We start from the raw sequence: 16,999 nt of genomic DNA, 5'->3' as shown, positions 1-16,999 counted from the left end.
CCTGCAGCTTGTCGAGGTACTGAGCGCCATGGCCCTTCTGGATGGTGCCGGTGAGCTCCAGCAGCCGGTCGGCGAGCGTGGACTTGCCGTGGTCGACGTGCGCGATGATGGAGAAATTCCGGATCCGCTCCGGCGGGTACTGCCCCAGCTCCGACGCCGACACGCCGGAGCGGGGGCGGTGCTCCGGCGACGCCTGGGAGGACAGGAGGCGCTCGGGGAGCACGAACGTACGGGCGGGGGAGGGGGCGTTGGCCAGCTTGCGGACGGCGCTGCGGGCGGCCCGCCGGAGCGCGGCGGCGCCGGCCATGCGGAACCGCGGGGCGGCGGGGGCTAGGGTTCTGAGAAGGATTTTGGCGAGAAGGGCTTGACCGAGGAGTGGGTGGAAGCGGTGTATAGACCAGAAAAATGTTTGTGAAGACTGTAAAGGTGGACCAGTTTGCATTTGTTTTTTCTAGAAAAGGCCATCATGGCTAGCTTTATTAAAACGGAAACGTTTAGAACCGGTCGACCGGCTGAAACTCGGCCGGTCACGTCCACGCCGGTGACGGCCCCACGCACCATCGCTTTACTCTTCGTTATCCTGCCGCACGAAGTGCTCCTAGAGTTCTAGCCATCCGTTCCACCACTAACTATTCCCTCTTATCCCCTCACGCCCCTCTTGCCCTGTGGCTCTCAAATAACTTCTCACCGGTCGACGGTGATGACCGTCATTGATCCAGCACCTACCTGCCCTCTGTCTATCCCGCGTCAAACTCCGCCGCGAACGGGCGCTACCTTAGAGGAACCCATCACCGCGTGTGGCAAGGGACGAGGTCATGGCCTGCGGCACCGATGAGGTATGGTGCTGGAGACCGGCCGGCAACTGCAAGCTATGTGGCCGCCGGCGTGGATTGGCTCGGCGCGGTGCTGCAACCGTAGTTCCGCGGAGCTGCAACCATGGTCGGAGAAAGCTGGAACCACGGTCTAGCAGAGCTGCAAGGCTCCTACATGCTGGCGAGGGAGTGCTACAACCATGGCCGAGAAAAGCTGGAAGCGTTGTCCGGCGGAGCTACAACCAGGTCCGGTGGAGCTGCGAGGTGAACCAGTCGTTTTTTGCTTCCACCGTCATTTTTTTTCTACAACCGTAAGTTCTTTTGCTGGACCGTTGAGATGTTTTTGTTTCGTGACCACCGGCGGCGAGGCATGATTTTTGGCGACGTTGTGAGCCCTCGGTTGGTTGCGAGGTGTTCTTTTTGCTGGAACCGGCATATTATTTTGCTGGAACTATCTTACTTTTTGTTACAATCGACCGTGAAGCTCTTCTCCTCTGAACTTGTTTTTGCTGGAACCGATCTATTCTTTTGCTGGAAACTGGTATTGTTTTTGCTACAACTGAGATTGGAGCTATTTTTTGCTACTAAATTTGTTATGCTGGAACTGAAGCCTTTTCTTGCTGGAACCTAGTAACTTTTTGCTTCAAGGATTTTGTTTTGTTTTCAGTTTTTTTTAAGGACACCAGATGCAAGCCGACGGCCGCGGCGAGCCAGAGGCGGTGACGTCGATCTGGGGGATGCTGCAACCATGGCAAATCGCAAGCTGGAAGCAGCCGAGAAAGGGGATTAGAGCTGCAATCTTTCGGTGGCCACGCGCTGAGGACCCATTGGCGGCCGTTATGCAATCCCGAAGAACGGCTCCGGTGAGTGTGCCGACGAGCAGCTCCGGCGAGCGGCTCGGCGAGCTGCTAGGGCGAGGCGCAGGCGGTTCATGGAGTTGTGCTCGGAGTTGTACGAGAGCGAGGAGGGGATTTTTCTTTTTTTTTCTCTCTCTAGATCTAACGGTCACGTGTGTTGGTATCCAACGCTAGGGCGCTGACCGGCCGAAAACTTCGGCCGGCGCGCCGACGCCTAGCAGTGCCCTATTAAAATTAGACAACGCTTACATCATCCGCCAAAAATTCAGAAATAAAAGCTGGAAGTGAGTCCAACCACAAGTTTGATGGATCAACACTTTCATTCTACGCTAGCACATGAGCCATCATATTTGATTCGCGGTTACAATGCTCAATAATGGTGCCAGGTCTGAAATTAACTAACAATAAACGACTTTCTTCAAGAATTGGACGTGCCACCATTGAGTGTCCAGAGTTTTGCTGGAGAGCCTCCACTAATATCAGACTTTGCAGCACCCCGAGTAGACAACATTTTACAAAGAGTGGGGGCATCTTTGATTCAAAAGATTTTTTTTATAATACTCCCTCTGTCCCATAAACGCTCTTATATTATGGGACTGAGGAAGTAATTTTGAAGAATTGCAATCCTTAGAAATTTTTCTTACGCTGGTAGTTTGATTCATAAGATTAAATTCTACGTAAATTTTTCCTGACAATACCCTTGGCCTTTGATCCATAATGTAGTGCATATATATTTTTTGAAAAGCCAATCTCTCAAACTTTGACCAAGTCTGTTGAGAAAATCATTTACATCTAAAATGTCAAATATATATTATTAGTTTCATCATAAGATATAGTTTCATACTTTATATATTTTGTATTGTGGATACAGATATTTTTATCTATATAAATTTGGTCGAAATTTGCATTGTTTGGTTTTGATAGCTTGACTTTTCAAAATATCTATACACGCTCCATTATGGAATGGAGGGAGTACTATATTGCGTATAAATTTTAGCATACACTCAAACATCTTGAAAACATATGTTTATCAAATCCGGTGAAAGTGATGCCGGCGATGAACGATATGCTGGAGGAACCATTCGACGCAAAAGAGGTCCACAATGCCCTTTTCCAGATGGCCCCAACGAAAGCACCGGGGATTGATGGTTTTACGGCCGGCTTCTTCCAACGACATTGGCATTTGTTGAAGGACGACGTGACTAATGTTGTGTTAAGCTTTCTAAACAGGGGAGACCTACTGATTGGCTTCAATGACACTTTCCATTACCTTGATCCCAAAGGTACGGTACCGCCAATCAATCTCTCAATACCGCCCCATTGCGGTATGCTCTGTACTCTATAAGTTCGCAGCTAAGGTTATAACTAACCGATTGAGGGGCTGTATGGATGAGATAATTATCGAGGAACAAAGTGCATTTGTCCATGGGCGATTGATTACTGATAATGTACTGGTGGCCTTCGAGAGTGTGCACACTTTACGTCGGAGAAAGAAAGGCCAAAACCACGCTGATTTTCAGCAGGGTTCTGATCAGTTAGATATGATGAAAGTATATGATAGAGTGGAGTGGCACTACTTGGAGGCCATTATGGCGAAGCTGGTTTTCAGCATGGTTCTGATCAGTTTAATTATGAAATGTGTCGCCTCAGTGCGCTTCTCTGTTAGGGTGAATGGTGAGCTTCAACCCTACTTCACGCCCTCTCGGGGGCTTCAGCAAGGGGATCCCGCGTTACCCTACTTGTTTCCGCTCTGCGCGGAGGGTTTCTCGTCACTACTCAAATATCATGGAGGACATATTGATAGGGGTATTAGGGTGAGCATCTGTTCACCATGGGTCAGTCATTTGCTGTCCGCGGATGACTGTTTGATTTTTCTCAATGCTAATTCCCAGAGTGCAGAGAGATTGAATGATATTATGTGGATCTATGGTGAAGCTTCAGGTCAAAGTGTGAATAAGGATAAAAGTGATATCTTCTTTAGTCCGAACACACCCAGCTCCACTAGACAGACTTTCAAAGGAACACTAGGTGTCATGGTAGAAGCGTTCAGCGACAGATACCTTGACTTACCTACTGCTGTTGGACGGATCACGAGTGCACATTCGAGCACATTGGCGAGCGGTCCAGAAGAAAAATGCAGGGATGGTCTGAGAGGCTCTCTGCATGTGCTCGGAGAGAGATACTCATCAAAACCATCATCCAAGCGATCCCTACGTATAACATGAGTTGTTTCCTGTCGACAAAAAAGGTTTGTGCAAAACTGACGTCTAGCATGGCACGGTATTGGTGGAGTAGCTCCATCGATAAGAGGTCGCTCCATTGGATCTCTTGGAAAGAGCTTACGAAACCAAAATGTCAAGTAGGCATGGGTTTCCGTGATCTCCATATGTTCAACCTGGCTCTTCTCGGCAAACATGGGTGGCGTTTCATGACAAAACCAACATCACTTTGCGCAAGAGTTATGAAGGGCAGGTATTTTCCAAATTCTGATTTCATGCAAGCTGCTGTACCCAAGGCCGCGTCAGCAACTTGGCGGGCTATCATAGCAGGCCGAGAAGCCTTGCTTGCGGGTATCGTCATGCGAGTTGGCGATGGTACTTCTATCAATGCATGGACTGACAAAGTGGATCCCTACAACACACACAAGGACACCATTGTTGACACCAATGGCCCCTACCATCTGACTAGTCAACGACCTGATTGATTCAGATAACTGGTCCTGGAAACAGGATCTAGTTCGACAGAATTTTATCGCACCGGATGCTGAGGCTATACTGAATATTCCTCTACGACGCAGTGGAGGCGAAGATACATTGGCATGGGCACATGAGAGGACAAGTAACTACACTGTTAAGTCAGCGTACCGAGCTCTAGTGATTCAAAAGAGCATCAAGCTCGAGAAAAGAAGGGCCGGTTACAGAAGCTTCGGTTAATAAACAACAGTTGTGGAAAGCTCTGTGGTCTCTCAAGGTGGTACCTAAAGTGCGTGTGTTCTGGTGGCGGGTACTCCGTGGTATACTGCCGGATGAATGCACGCTCAAGTATCGACATATCCGAGATATCAGCACATGCAAGCTTTGTCAATCACATGATGAAGACCTACATCATGCCCTTATGTACTGTTCACATGCCCGAGGATTTTGGGACGAAGCACGCCAGCTCCTGGATATCAAACTACCGCGGCTTCATCCCACAACTTGGGCATCTGATATTTTATGCGAACCAAGGTTCTCAGCGAGAGAACAAGCAACGATCATCACTATGATGTGGTACATTTGGACTTCACGCAACCGACGGACGCATGATGGGGACAAATTGGATCCGGCCAACTCGATAAGGCTTACTCGAGAAGCTCTGGCCCTGCTTGATATTCCCTTGTAACACATTAACGCCCTACCAAGTCACGGTTGGCGCCCTCCGGAACCAGACCAGGTCAAGATAAACACCGACTCAGTGGTCGTTCATGACAAAGGAAAAAGTGGAGCTGGTGGCGTGGCAAGATCGTCCACAGCCCTACTGGGTGCTTGGTGCAAACCTCACCCTGGAGTTACTGACCCCATCATCGCGGAGGCCCTTGCAGCTCGGGATGGAGTAATCTTCGCAAATCTCAGAGGGTTCACGCATGTGGTGTTGGAGACCGACAGCCTGGAGGTGGTTAACCTCTGGAGCACTCGCCTCAACAGTCGTTCAGTTGTGGCATCAATTCTTTTAGAAATTGAAGAGCTTTCAGATAGTTTTCATTCTTTTGTAATCCAACATGTAAGTAGATATGCCAATGGTCCAGCTCATCTTTGTGCAAAACGTGCTTGCACGGTGACTGGCACCGAAAGCTGGCTGGCTTACGGAGACTCTCAGCATCTTGATCAGCAGCCTTATAGCTGATTGTTCAAAGAACACTTTTGTTTAAATAAAGCTCTGAATTCCATGCAAAAAAAAACAAATACTGCCCATGATTTACCTTATAGTTTGAGGATGGGGCTTGCCTACTCCTGCCTTCGTGCTCCCATCCATGCTCCCCACCGTTCCTTTTGCATCCCACGGTTCCATCATTTTCTCTCTCCCACGCCCCTTTTTACTACCGAAAGATAAATCAAGAATACCAATTTGTTACTTCATCTTCACTACTATTAAACAATCAAACAAGAACTTTCTTACATGCACCCAACAATTGTCCCACAAAACCACACGTTCGATCAACACCGCATGATTAATCCCACAAATTTCAATCCAATAGCCATTAATGATCTAATAACTTTATGGGGTGGACTTAATAATTTTTAATGACTGACCGTACTCCATCAGCGAAGGAATATTCTACATGCCAGTGCCCGTTGTCCCCTACAATCACGGGATTATGATCGCTAAGGAAACTGAAGGAAATCGGCTCCCTGCACGCTGACACCGCTCCATCGCACGATCGCCATCTACATCGCCGATTGTTGTCTCTCGCAGCGTGAAATCCGCGTTCGCATCTCTTTTCTTCTCCGCGATCTCATCTCTTCTCGCCCCTGCCTCATCGCACCTATCGCCGCCACCCCTCGCTAAAATATAACCCACATGCCCGGCGGCTCACGACCCTCCTCCCTCGAGCAGCGGCAGCGGAGCGGGGTGCAGCGTCGACGGGCGGCGTGATCCCTCTCCTCCATCGAGCAGCGGCGGCGGCGCGGGACGCAGCTGGCTCGGCCTCCGTCGTTGGCGGCGGCGTCCCTCACCCCTCGACCATCGACAGCAGCAGGGGACGCAACGGGCAGCCAGGGACGCGGCGCTGGGTGCGGGGCGCGGCGGTGAACCTGCGGGAGCCGGCCCTGCCATGGGGACTGCAGGGTAGAGGGTGCATGCGTGAAGGAGGCGCGTCCTTCCTGCTTCCGGCGTGCCGCGGCATGGGCCTCCCTGCTGTCGGCGTGCTCCCTAATGCCAACTCCTCTTTCCTCCGCCGCTGACATGCACAACACCGTCCCATGCCCTCAGCCCGCTGGCCAGAGAAAGGTTAGTAGCTTCATTCTTTTTTTCCTTTGAAGCAGATAGAGGATTAATAAATTTTCTGGCCCACTATACCATCCTGTGGAATGAACTGGGATCCTTCCGTTGGCGCATAGGCATTCTTTTTGTTGATTCATGCCTCAGATCTTGCACAAATAGAATAATCCACAAAAAAAATTGGGAATGTCTAAGGCACATCTAGATGTGCCCTACTTATTGCACATCTAAGTGAGTGAATCAAGTATGAAGAGGAAAAGAAAAAAGAAAAAGAAAATATTCACACGAATCTCAACGTAAGATCAATGATATAGGACTTAGATGTGCAATACTTATGGCACATCTAGATGTGCTTTAGCAAAACTGAAAAAAAAAATCTGACCACCAAGTGTTTGAGTTTATGCTTACAAAGCTTTTCATTCTCTATTTGGATGGGTTGAACATTCCAATCGAGGAGAAATTTGTTAGTGCCCTGAGTGCATCGATCTATGCAGCTATAAAGTTGAATGAATCAACCAAAAAGTTACGGCCTACACAAACAAAAAATTATGCAGACAAATCACCTAAATGAATAGCAGCCATGGGTTGTTCAGGTGGGGTGTGCGGCCTCGATTCAATGCAAACACACAGCTCATAGATGGGTCGTTCAGGTGGTGAACATGACCTCGATCTACACGGATCGGTGAAGGTGACTTCGATCTGCATAGAATATTATATGTGAAAATGTAAACAGTTATAACCTACTCCCTCCGTTCCGAATTACTCGTGGCAGATATGGATGTATCTAGATGTATTTTAGTTCTAAATACATCTATTTCTGCGACGAGTAATTTGGAACGGAGGGAGTAGTAAATAAGTGTTCACATGTTGCCTCCAAAAATCCACTTCAGCACAATACTTTCTTTAATATGTTTGCCAATCTGTTGCTAGAACTCAGTGCCTACTAGATCCATCTGTTGTGTCTAGATATCATAACACTTCCTTGAATGAATGTAAAAGTGTTTTTTCAACAAATGCATCATTCTTCAGTCTTTTAGTGCTGAGATTTTAGTTACATATCAGTCTTCAGACCCTCTTGTTTTATTTTTTTCTCTTTGTCAATCAGTGCTTTTAGTCATGTTCCCTAAAAAACAATATGTCCTTATTGTATTCTTTCTTCAGTCTATTTGTTTTTTTTTTCAACGAATGATCTCATTGCATAAAATGTAGGCATCGGTGTACAATATGGATGATGCACGTGATTGGATTGGCACTGCCATCTCCACTGCACTGAAGGAGATCAAGCCCATTTCCATCAGGATCAGCTAGAACCTCCCCTCGACATGCATCATTGTCCTTTATTTTTTCTCTCCCTGAGGTAAGTTGGCATGCTCCCTGTTCATACATACGGACGATGAGATGGATATGGGTTTGATATTACTGATGTTGATGAACTGCTCATTTGTCACTGTCAAACCAAATGAGCCTGAAAGGAACTAAGAAAGATGACTATTCATTTACCAGTCTTGTCATTCTATGTTTTGTCAATATATATGTCATTGGACTGATGCTTGAATGTATTCATGGACAAACATGTTTGTTGATCAGCTATGATATGTGTTTCCACTGGCTACTTGCCACTTTTTGAGGGGCAGATTTTAGCTTGAGAAGATTTGTGTGAAAACATAGTTGTGCTCTTGCTCTAATGGAAATTCAGAGTAGGGTGTTCCAAACCAGATTGACACAAACAGAAATTTGTGACTGAGTTTTATGCTGAGAGGTAGATACCTGCTTTCCGCTCTTCACCTATCCTAGAACTTGCATCTTATTTTTTGATCACTATAATCTGTCCATTAATCGGTATTCTAGCTGAAAGTTTCAGAGTTGTCAATTATTTTTGAAACTCGCTTCGAAGAGTAGCTGGTCTTTTTTTAGGACATATTTGTTGTGTCTTTTCCCCATTTAGAACTACATGTGAACTTTATAGATACGAGAATAAAAGGGCAAAGGCCCAGAGAAAGTTCAATTCCTCTTCTGTTTATTTTCTTTATTCTTTGTTTACATAATGGTTTTGAAACTATGTTTGTGAATTGGATGTATATAGACATGTTTTAGTGTGTTTGTTCACTTGTTTTAGTCCGTATGTAGTCTATATTAAAATATTCAAACACATATTATTTTTGTGAATGGAGGGAGTATTTTTTTTATAATTCTTATGTATGGTAATATTAGTCGAGACGTGCGTTTGCACGTGCATACTTACTAGTCCCATCCTTAATACTTGCACATCGTTGAAACGTCCTTTCCCGGTACATCCAGAAATTACGCGTCCATGGACTGGAGTCCGTCCGCAGCAGCCATGCCGATGTCGACGTCGTCCGCTAAACTCTGGCCAAAGCTCCAAGCCGCAAAGACCTTCTTGATATTGGCGCGCAGCTCTGCACCTACCGCGAGCACGGTCGAGCCGGCCTCAAACCCCATCTCGCCGAGTACCGCCTCACGCGCCCACACGACAAGGTCAACGTGCTCTTGCCGCCGGCTCTTGCGAGCTCGCTGTGCTCTTGCCGCAGGCTTGCTGTATTCCAGGAGATCTCCAGCAAGCAGCTGGCCTGCTCGAGTACGCTGTACGCGTGTAGCACTCGCCGGCTTCTGCCCGCCTCTGCCGTCGGTGCTAGTGCCGCCTCATCGACGACGGCCGGCGCCCGCGTTGCCGTTCCATCCGCCTCAACGCTCCAGCCGCGCTGCCGGTGCTGATGGTTGCGAAGATGACCACGGCTTAGCCACCGGGTCCAGCCGCGCTGCCTGCTCCCTCCGTGTTGGTGTGCAGCATGCATGTCCTGGGGCGGTGCGCTGCGGCCTGCGGGATGAGCCAGTGGAAGAAGACGTCGCGTAATACGTATGGGAGAGGGTTGATATGGAAATATGGGGATTCTATGTCTTTTCTTTGGAAAAAAGAGGCACCGGGAGGAGAAAATGGTGTGACCGTTGGATGGTAAATGAATAAACAGGAGTATAGATGGGAGCACGCGGAGGGAGGAGGCAAGCCCCGTCCTTAGTTTGATGAGAAGTTTGATAAGTAAATTTAAGTGAAATTAGTTGAGAAGGTAAGTAAATCAAGTTAATTGATTATCATACTTATAAACAAGGTTGGACGAAGGGGTGGTAAGAAGAAAGTGAAAAATGGAAAACATTCTTTTCAGAGAAAATGTTGCTTTAGGTCAGTTGCGCGCGAGCCACTAAATCCTTTTTCATCATGTGTCGGGCAGCGCCCCGCAACCTCCCCCACGGGTCACATGTTTCCCATGGCCCACCAACCCACCGCTTCCCCTCTTTTACCTTATCTGTCCTCTAAACTATCCATAATGGGAGTAATACAGGTAGTAACATCACACATTTCTAGATAAAATAGACGATCTGGCAAGCAATAAATGAAGAAAGAGAGGAATTACTTTCTGCGAAGAGAAACTTCTAGGGACTTGTAGCGCTTCAGTGTGGCTGGTTGTTTATTAAATGGTTAGTTTGATATATTTTTTTCTTTTCTGTAAGTAGCAATTACTCTAATTTTCTAATAGTAACATTTTCCTAGAGAAAAGTAGCTGCTTGCAGAAAGGCATCACCTCCATATGCTGTCAGTCTTAGTGATGAAACCGTGAAGTCTTTTGGTTTGGCCGTTTGTTATCCTCCAATACTTGATCATTCAGTGAAGAAGTGTATTGCGTAACATTGCTTCTCTCTGTTGTGTAAACAACAAAATGTATGTATAAACAGCTGCAGTATTTTAAGCATGTAGTTGATGAAAATATTACATGTATTTGTTTGTTCTTCCCTTTTTAATCTATTATTTGCTCCCTCTTTTAATATGTGCACAAGATATCACTGTATTTTAAACATGTAGCATGTTGTTGTTTACTAGCACTTGCTGGGTATCCAGTTGATGAGAGAACTGTTTTTTTTTTCCAGTTTCTGCATGGCTGTCTGGTGTCCTGTTGTGAAAATAAGTACCTTTATTTTTTCTAATCTGTGGAGAAATGTCTGGTATCGTGTTGTATAGTAATTAAACTCTGTGCAAATCTGATTTGAGTCAATGGACCTAAGAAAAGAAGGAACAAGTTTTAAGATGTCTCTAAACTAAATACAGTAAGTTCTAACAATTTGTTTATGCTTTATCATTCACCCCCCTCTGTATGCTAAAGAATTCCGCAATCTGAACAATAACACATCAAGCTATAACTCAATTAGCCACAGGTTATCACACGGGCGCGCCATGCCTCCGCACAACAAGTGTATATTATGAATATATAATAGCTTACACCCGTAGTAAATAGCTTGCAAAATTAGTGAAGTACTACTAACATATTGTGATCCCCAAAGGCATAAGTAAAAGGAGACATGATCCCTAAAGGCTTTATATCATGTACTCCCACATAGCTTTCGCAAGATGTTTTGCTTTACTGTTGCCGGCGAAGTGGGCACCTACAGTCTTCATAATCTTCTTTAGTGCTTCTTCAAGAGCCCGCTTCACCTCAGCGGAATGCAGAGCACCACTTTCATAATCAGTGATGAACTCTTCCATCTTGTGAAACGTCCTGCTACCACCACTCTTCTCTTCTTTCCCGGGCACCTCACAGTGTCCAAACCATGAAAACACAATATGTCTAATGTAATCCAGACAAGGGTTGCCTTGTGCAACTTTTATAGGACAGAAAGCTTTCCTTACTTTCACACTCAAATTTTGTTCCCCGTCTTCCATGAAGATGGCCCAAGCTGGATCTCCTATATTACCAAATTCATCGTCCTCTATTAAATCGGGGAGCTTATTATGGGACAGAATAATAGGTTGATTTTCACCCTTCATGTCTTTGCAGTACTCTCTAGTTAGCTCGCGAACCTCCTCAAGATCCTCGTCATGATCCATGGACAACAGCCATATGTCTGCCTTCGGGAGTAATACAGCAGCACATTGCATGCAAGGTTCAAAGATCATTTTAGCCACGACATCAAGCCGGTCATATGGGTCAGCAGGCATTCCGTACACCCCGAGTGCATATTCAAAGGTCTTGTCCCAGCACCTTATCATCCTCCCCACGGTGTTATTTATGGCAACATCCATCACAAGCGTCCAGTATTCATGTGGACGGCGATTCATTTCATCTGACAACCACACGAACTCTACCCCGTTAAGCTCCAAGCCGGCTGCTTTCCATACCTCAATCATGTAACATCCAATAGTCCGAATATCATTCATATCACCACTGAGTTGTCCATGGGGACGAAATATATAGGATCGTAAACACAACTCAACTAACGAAAATTCTAGACCTACGGAAACCAAACATCACGTAGAAACTGCGCGTAAGTGTAGCAAAACTCCTCAACTAATATATAAGAGCCCACCACAAGAAGTCAAGAAGTGAGAAGGGAATCATGATTACACCAGTGTAAGGATGTTTACTGCTAGGTTCTGCTTATTCTTTGAGCACACCGGAAAATAGAGCTTCATATCTCTGGAAAAGGAGGGTGGTGGGGGTGGTGGTGTTGGAGGCGGCCTCGGAGACATCGACGGTGGCAGTTGCTGAGGTGGATCCAAACCCTAGGCAACTGCAGTCAAGGAATCCGAATCTAGATCGATCTAGGTTGCGCAGGAAAGGATAACGAAGCGACGAGGTTTTCTGGGAGACTAGTTACAATGGGGAGTAACTTAGACTAGTAACATCACATTTTACTAGACTATATTACTACCTCCATAGTGCGTAGTAACATATGTGTGGTGTCATGTCATGGTTCATTTATTAGCCTATAGACTCATATTATCTTGGTATGTGTGATGTTACAATAACTAGCTAAGTTACCACCATCACTTCTCTCATCATTAAATATGTGCCACATAAGCAAAATTATCTTGGAAAGTGTGATGTTACTAGTGATGTTACTCCCATTGTGACCAGCCGGAGGCCAAGGCATGGTTTCCGAGGCCCTTCGCCAACGCTCGTAGCTTTTCCCTTTCCTGTTGTACTCGTGTTTTTTTACATGTACTCGTGAATTTCTAATGTCTGGTTGACCGAGATATGTGGTTGAGCGTTTGTCAACTGCAATCACCTTGAGATTTGCGGGTTTTCTTTCTTCTTTTTATAAAATTTATTTATACTAGCAAACATTTCTGTGTGTTGCAATAGAGATAAAAATATTACGCGCTAGCAGTATGGCTTAGTACCCTAACATATCAGCGTCCTCTATTTAACATGGTGGCCTACCATTATCTGTCTTCCCACCCTCGCTGATGATAGCCGGCTAGCCGCGATGTCCATGTGATCACAATGCATTCGACATGGTAAGTCTGAAGTCTGTGAGCTTGCCACTGCACGCCACACTTATCATTGTGTCACGCAAGGGAATGTTTAATTTTTTTTAAAACAAATCTCATCGACCACGAACTACTCCCAACGCATAGACATATAAAAACTTTCCAAAAACTAATCACATTCTAGATATAAAAGACTTTTCAATCAGCAAACAGTTTTTTGAATCGACAAACTTTTTTTTAATTTGGGATTTTCAAATTTACGAACATTTGTTTTGCTTAGGCGAACATTTTTTGAAATGCATGAACAATTTTTGAATTCATGAACTTTTCTTGACTCAACAAATACTGTTTGAATTGATGAACTTCTTCTAAAATTTGGGAACATATTTTGAAAATTGTGACCTTTTTAATTTTGTGAACATTTCCAAAAATTTTATGGACATTTTTTCCAGATTCACGAATATGTTTGAATACATGACCATCTTTTTCAAAATCGTGAACATTATTATATTTCCCAACCATTTTTCCTAATCATGAAACTTTTTAATTTGCAAACATTTTTTAAAATTACCAACATTTTTGGAATCCAAGAACATTTTATGTTTTCCCAAACATTTTTTGAATTCAGCAACATTTTTAAAAACTCACAACTTTTTAAAATTTGGAAATCCTGAATTAATTTAAAGAAGGGAAAACAAGAACAGAAATAAGAAAATAAAAGGCAAAAAACAAAAATAAAAAACAGGGGGCATCACGCCCCACATATGGGCCGGCCCATGAACACGTACAAGGAGGAGGAGGTGTGTGAGAAAAGGGAGGAAAAAAGGGAAAATACACAAGAGCTCCTGGGTACTCCACACCCCTATACAAATATTAAATGTAAAAATACCAAAACAATAAAAGAATCTGAAATTTGGGATATCAAACATGGGTTCCAAATCTACCCTTATGTGAAATTTCATATAAAAATACCAGAAAACGTATCCATGGCAAATGAAATATTGTCCGAATCAAAATCTGTCCAAACAGTCCTTTTTCTATACATATGAAAATTTTGTCTTTTTTACCGTGAATACGTTTTCTGGTATTTTTTCACGAAATTTCACACGGGAGTATATCAGGAACCCAGGTTTGATATCCCAAAATCTTAGATTTTTTTTCAAATTTCTCAGTATTTTTTTGAATTTAATGTTCGTATAGGGGTGTGGAGCATCCAAGGGCTACAAATCCACTTCCGGAGAAAAGGGAAAAACCTTGGATCCACGATGGAAGACTTAGGCTTAAGCCACTGCCGTGCTTGTGCGGCTATAATACTTTGGGCATCATCTATATAAAAGAACCGAACATGATCATGACTTTGGGCATCCCTTTATTAATAGGTATAGATATATATTATTTCTCACGCTTATGATAGCGACTCACCTTTTTTTCCGGAAAACTTCCGACTTTATTCATCATCAATCGTGCTAGATTGATAAATCATGATAACACATACGAACTAAATAAAGATTATAGCATCTACACTCAGGCTCCTCAAACGCCCTCTATACACCCGAACGGACGATCTGGTCAGTGATCGATTACAAAATTGCAACCCAGCCGGGCTCCTCAAACCAACACTATACGTCCGGGTTGACCGGCACCCCTCGTATCCATCCCATATCTGAGGCCGATATGACGAGGCCGGGATGCGTCCATGAGCGTTTGCCAGGTCGGACCGACGGGCGGAACCCACACAAACACACGTCGAAACTCATCGGTCCGGTGAGTATGCATTCATATCGCAGCTTTGCCACGCTGCCCGAGGGGCCCAATCCGACTGTTTAAGTCAGTTGGCGCCCCGCCGACCCTAGCCAGTCCCATTTCCACCCTTGTCGTCCGTCGATAGCCATGGTCCACCAACGGATCACCACCTATACCATGCTCACTCTGGACCCAGGTGGAGCTCCTAGTGGAGATCCAGCCACGTCATGCCGCTCAGATTACAACAGGCTTGCCTCGAGACTCTCTGGAACAGTTGGCACCGGAGCAGGGGGAGGCGGAGCAGGAGGCGCCATACGCGGACATGGAGCACGCGGAGCCGGAGGAGAGGGAAGAGGAGGAAGGCGAGGTAGTTTTGCTACCGAATTCAGATGAGCGATGTGTTGGCCGTGCTTGAGGTTGCCCAAGCGGAGGAGGCGATGGAGCAACAAGCCATCCTCAACTTCATCCTGTCGGAGCTCGAGGTGGAGGCAAACCGCCGCTACCTCCGCCAGGTGGGCGTGGAGATGGACCAAGCCTTGGTGGAACTGGACTCCGACGAGGAGCTAGAGCTACGCGCAACGGCCACCGATCAAGAGGCCAGTTCATCTAGCACTGCCGGCACTGAGGTCGTCTACATCTTCGACCACGAGTAGTAGTATGGTAGTTTTTATCTATGTAGTAGTACACAGATTTTGTGTTGCATGGTGTAGTATAGATCTGAGACATATGATTGCAACGGTGCTTGGTGATCGAACCCTCTCCACACGGGCACGTTCGAAAATGACCGCGGACATATGACAGGTCATTTTGGTTGTATGCGGCTGTAGATGCGAAAAGTGCAAGCAACAACTGAGCTCCTTTAAGCTATTTATTTTCCTTTCAATGTATATAAATTTTCACATCTCAAAAGAATCTGAAAAAAATTACACATAGACATATGTTTATAGTATACATGTGTATAGAATTTCATAAACATATATGTTAATATGTGATGTACACAAAAAGGGCAAATTTATGGAGTAAAACAGGCCTTTTCTTTTTTGTTTTTGTGACTGATATTTGTTTTTTTGTGTACCATGCAAATAATCAAATTAGTTGATGAAATTTTATACTACATACTTGAAGAACATGCATATGTAGATTTGCTATTTCATGTCTAGATGTGAAATAGCTATCTCACATTTAAATCTAGAACCGTTGGATACAAATAATCACAATTAGTCGTTTTAGCGCTCTGTTGGTTTCTTTCGCGATGTACGCACGCACGCCTGTGTTTGTCTGTGTGTTTGTTCAGGCCCATGTGTTCCGCCGGCCTCGTGTGTGTGTGTGTGTGTTAGGCGTGTGTTTGTTCAGCCCATGTGTTCGGTCGTTCTTTTTTCGAGAAACCGTTCTAGTCTATTATGGCGCACAGGGCCGGCCAGTTGTGACGTGAGCTTACGATCAGCTTGCAGTTTTCCAATCCTGTCGCTCTGATTTGTTTTGTTTTTTTCTCATTTTTTTATTTTTCTGTTTCCTTTTCCTTTTCTGTTTATATTTTATTAGTTCTCTTTTATTTTATATTTTATATTTTTAATTCAAGAACACTTTTTTAAATTCATGAAAATTATTTAAAATTTTAATTCAAGAACACTTTTAAAATTCATGAAAATTATTTAAATTTTGGACTATTTCTATTCAAATACAAGAATAGCTATGTCACATCTAAATTTACCAGTACATATATATTTTTTGCTACAAAATTAGTGTTTGACTTGAGCAGGGCGAGTACACCAGGTTTTTGAGCCGTCTTTGCTTGTCCATTACAGGAGGCTGATGGATTATGTTTTTATCATTGTTGGGTCACGTAAATGCCGCTTTGATTTGTTTTGTTTTTGTCTCATTTTCTTCCGTGGGATATAAGATTTGTACTCGAAAAGCACTCGCTAGTGTGCACGCGAAGTAGTTTTTTTGGCGTTTGGTTTTGTCGATGTTTGTCTCGCGTGGACCGCATGCTCTGTTTATATGTGCTCTAGCTATGAATTTTCATCTGGGAAGCCTTTTTTTTGTGGTTTTTAGTTGTTTTTTTGTGTTTTCATTTTTTCGCTTGGGCTGTTTCTTTCTTTTTGATTTTTGACATGGAATGTAGCATTCGATTTTTTTGTTGTTTGATGCCACTTTGCAAGTTGACCATCGACTTGCAATTTTTTTTATTTGATGCCACTTGCAAGTCGACCCTCGACGTGCCACTGGGGTCTTTTGTTTGATGCCACTTGCAAGTCGACCTCTGACTTGCAATCGTGTCTTTTTTGTTTGATGCCACTTGCAAGTCGACCCTCGAAGTGCAATTGGGG

The 16,999-nt window shown here is 44.6% G+C and overlaps 2 protein-coding genes across 2 annotated transcripts in view; both read right to left on the bottom strand.

Annotated features, from left to right (window-relative positions):
- Positions 1 to 359, bottom strand: part of LOC119329178 (translation factor GUF1 homolog, mitochondrial-like) — a 7,586-nt gene extending 7,227 nt beyond the window's left edge. The window contains exon 1 of the mRNA XM_037602181.1: positions 6 to 359. Coding sequence (XP_037458078.1) covers positions 6 to 307 — 302 coding nt within the window. The 5' untranslated portion in view covers positions 308 to 359. The remainder of the gene's footprint in view (positions 1 to 5) is intronic.
- A 10,671-nt stretch (positions 360 to 11,030) lies between these two features.
- On the bottom strand, positions 11,031 to 14,983 carry LOC119333061 (tyrosine--tRNA ligase 1, cytoplasmic-like). The gene is made up of 2 exons (XM_037606090.1): positions 14,913 to 14,983; positions 11,031 to 11,877 (listed from the first exon to the last, which is right to left on the bottom strand). The coding sequence occupies exons 1-2, from the start codon at positions 14,981 to 14,983 to the stop codon at positions 11,031 to 11,033; spliced, it is 918 nt and encodes a 305-aa protein (XP_037461987.1).
- Between the last annotated feature and the right edge of the window lie 2,016 nt (positions 14,984 to 16,999).

The sequence above is a fragment of the Triticum dicoccoides genome, chromosome 7A (genome assembly GCF_002162155.2).
Source record: "Triticum dicoccoides isolate Atlit2015 ecotype Zavitan chromosome 7A, WEW_v2.0, whole genome shotgun sequence".
Classification (NCBI taxonomy): Eukaryota; Viridiplantae; Streptophyta; class Magnoliopsida; order Poales; family Poaceae; genus Triticum; species Triticum dicoccoides.
This window is presented reverse-complemented; position numbering and strand designations above follow the sequence as displayed.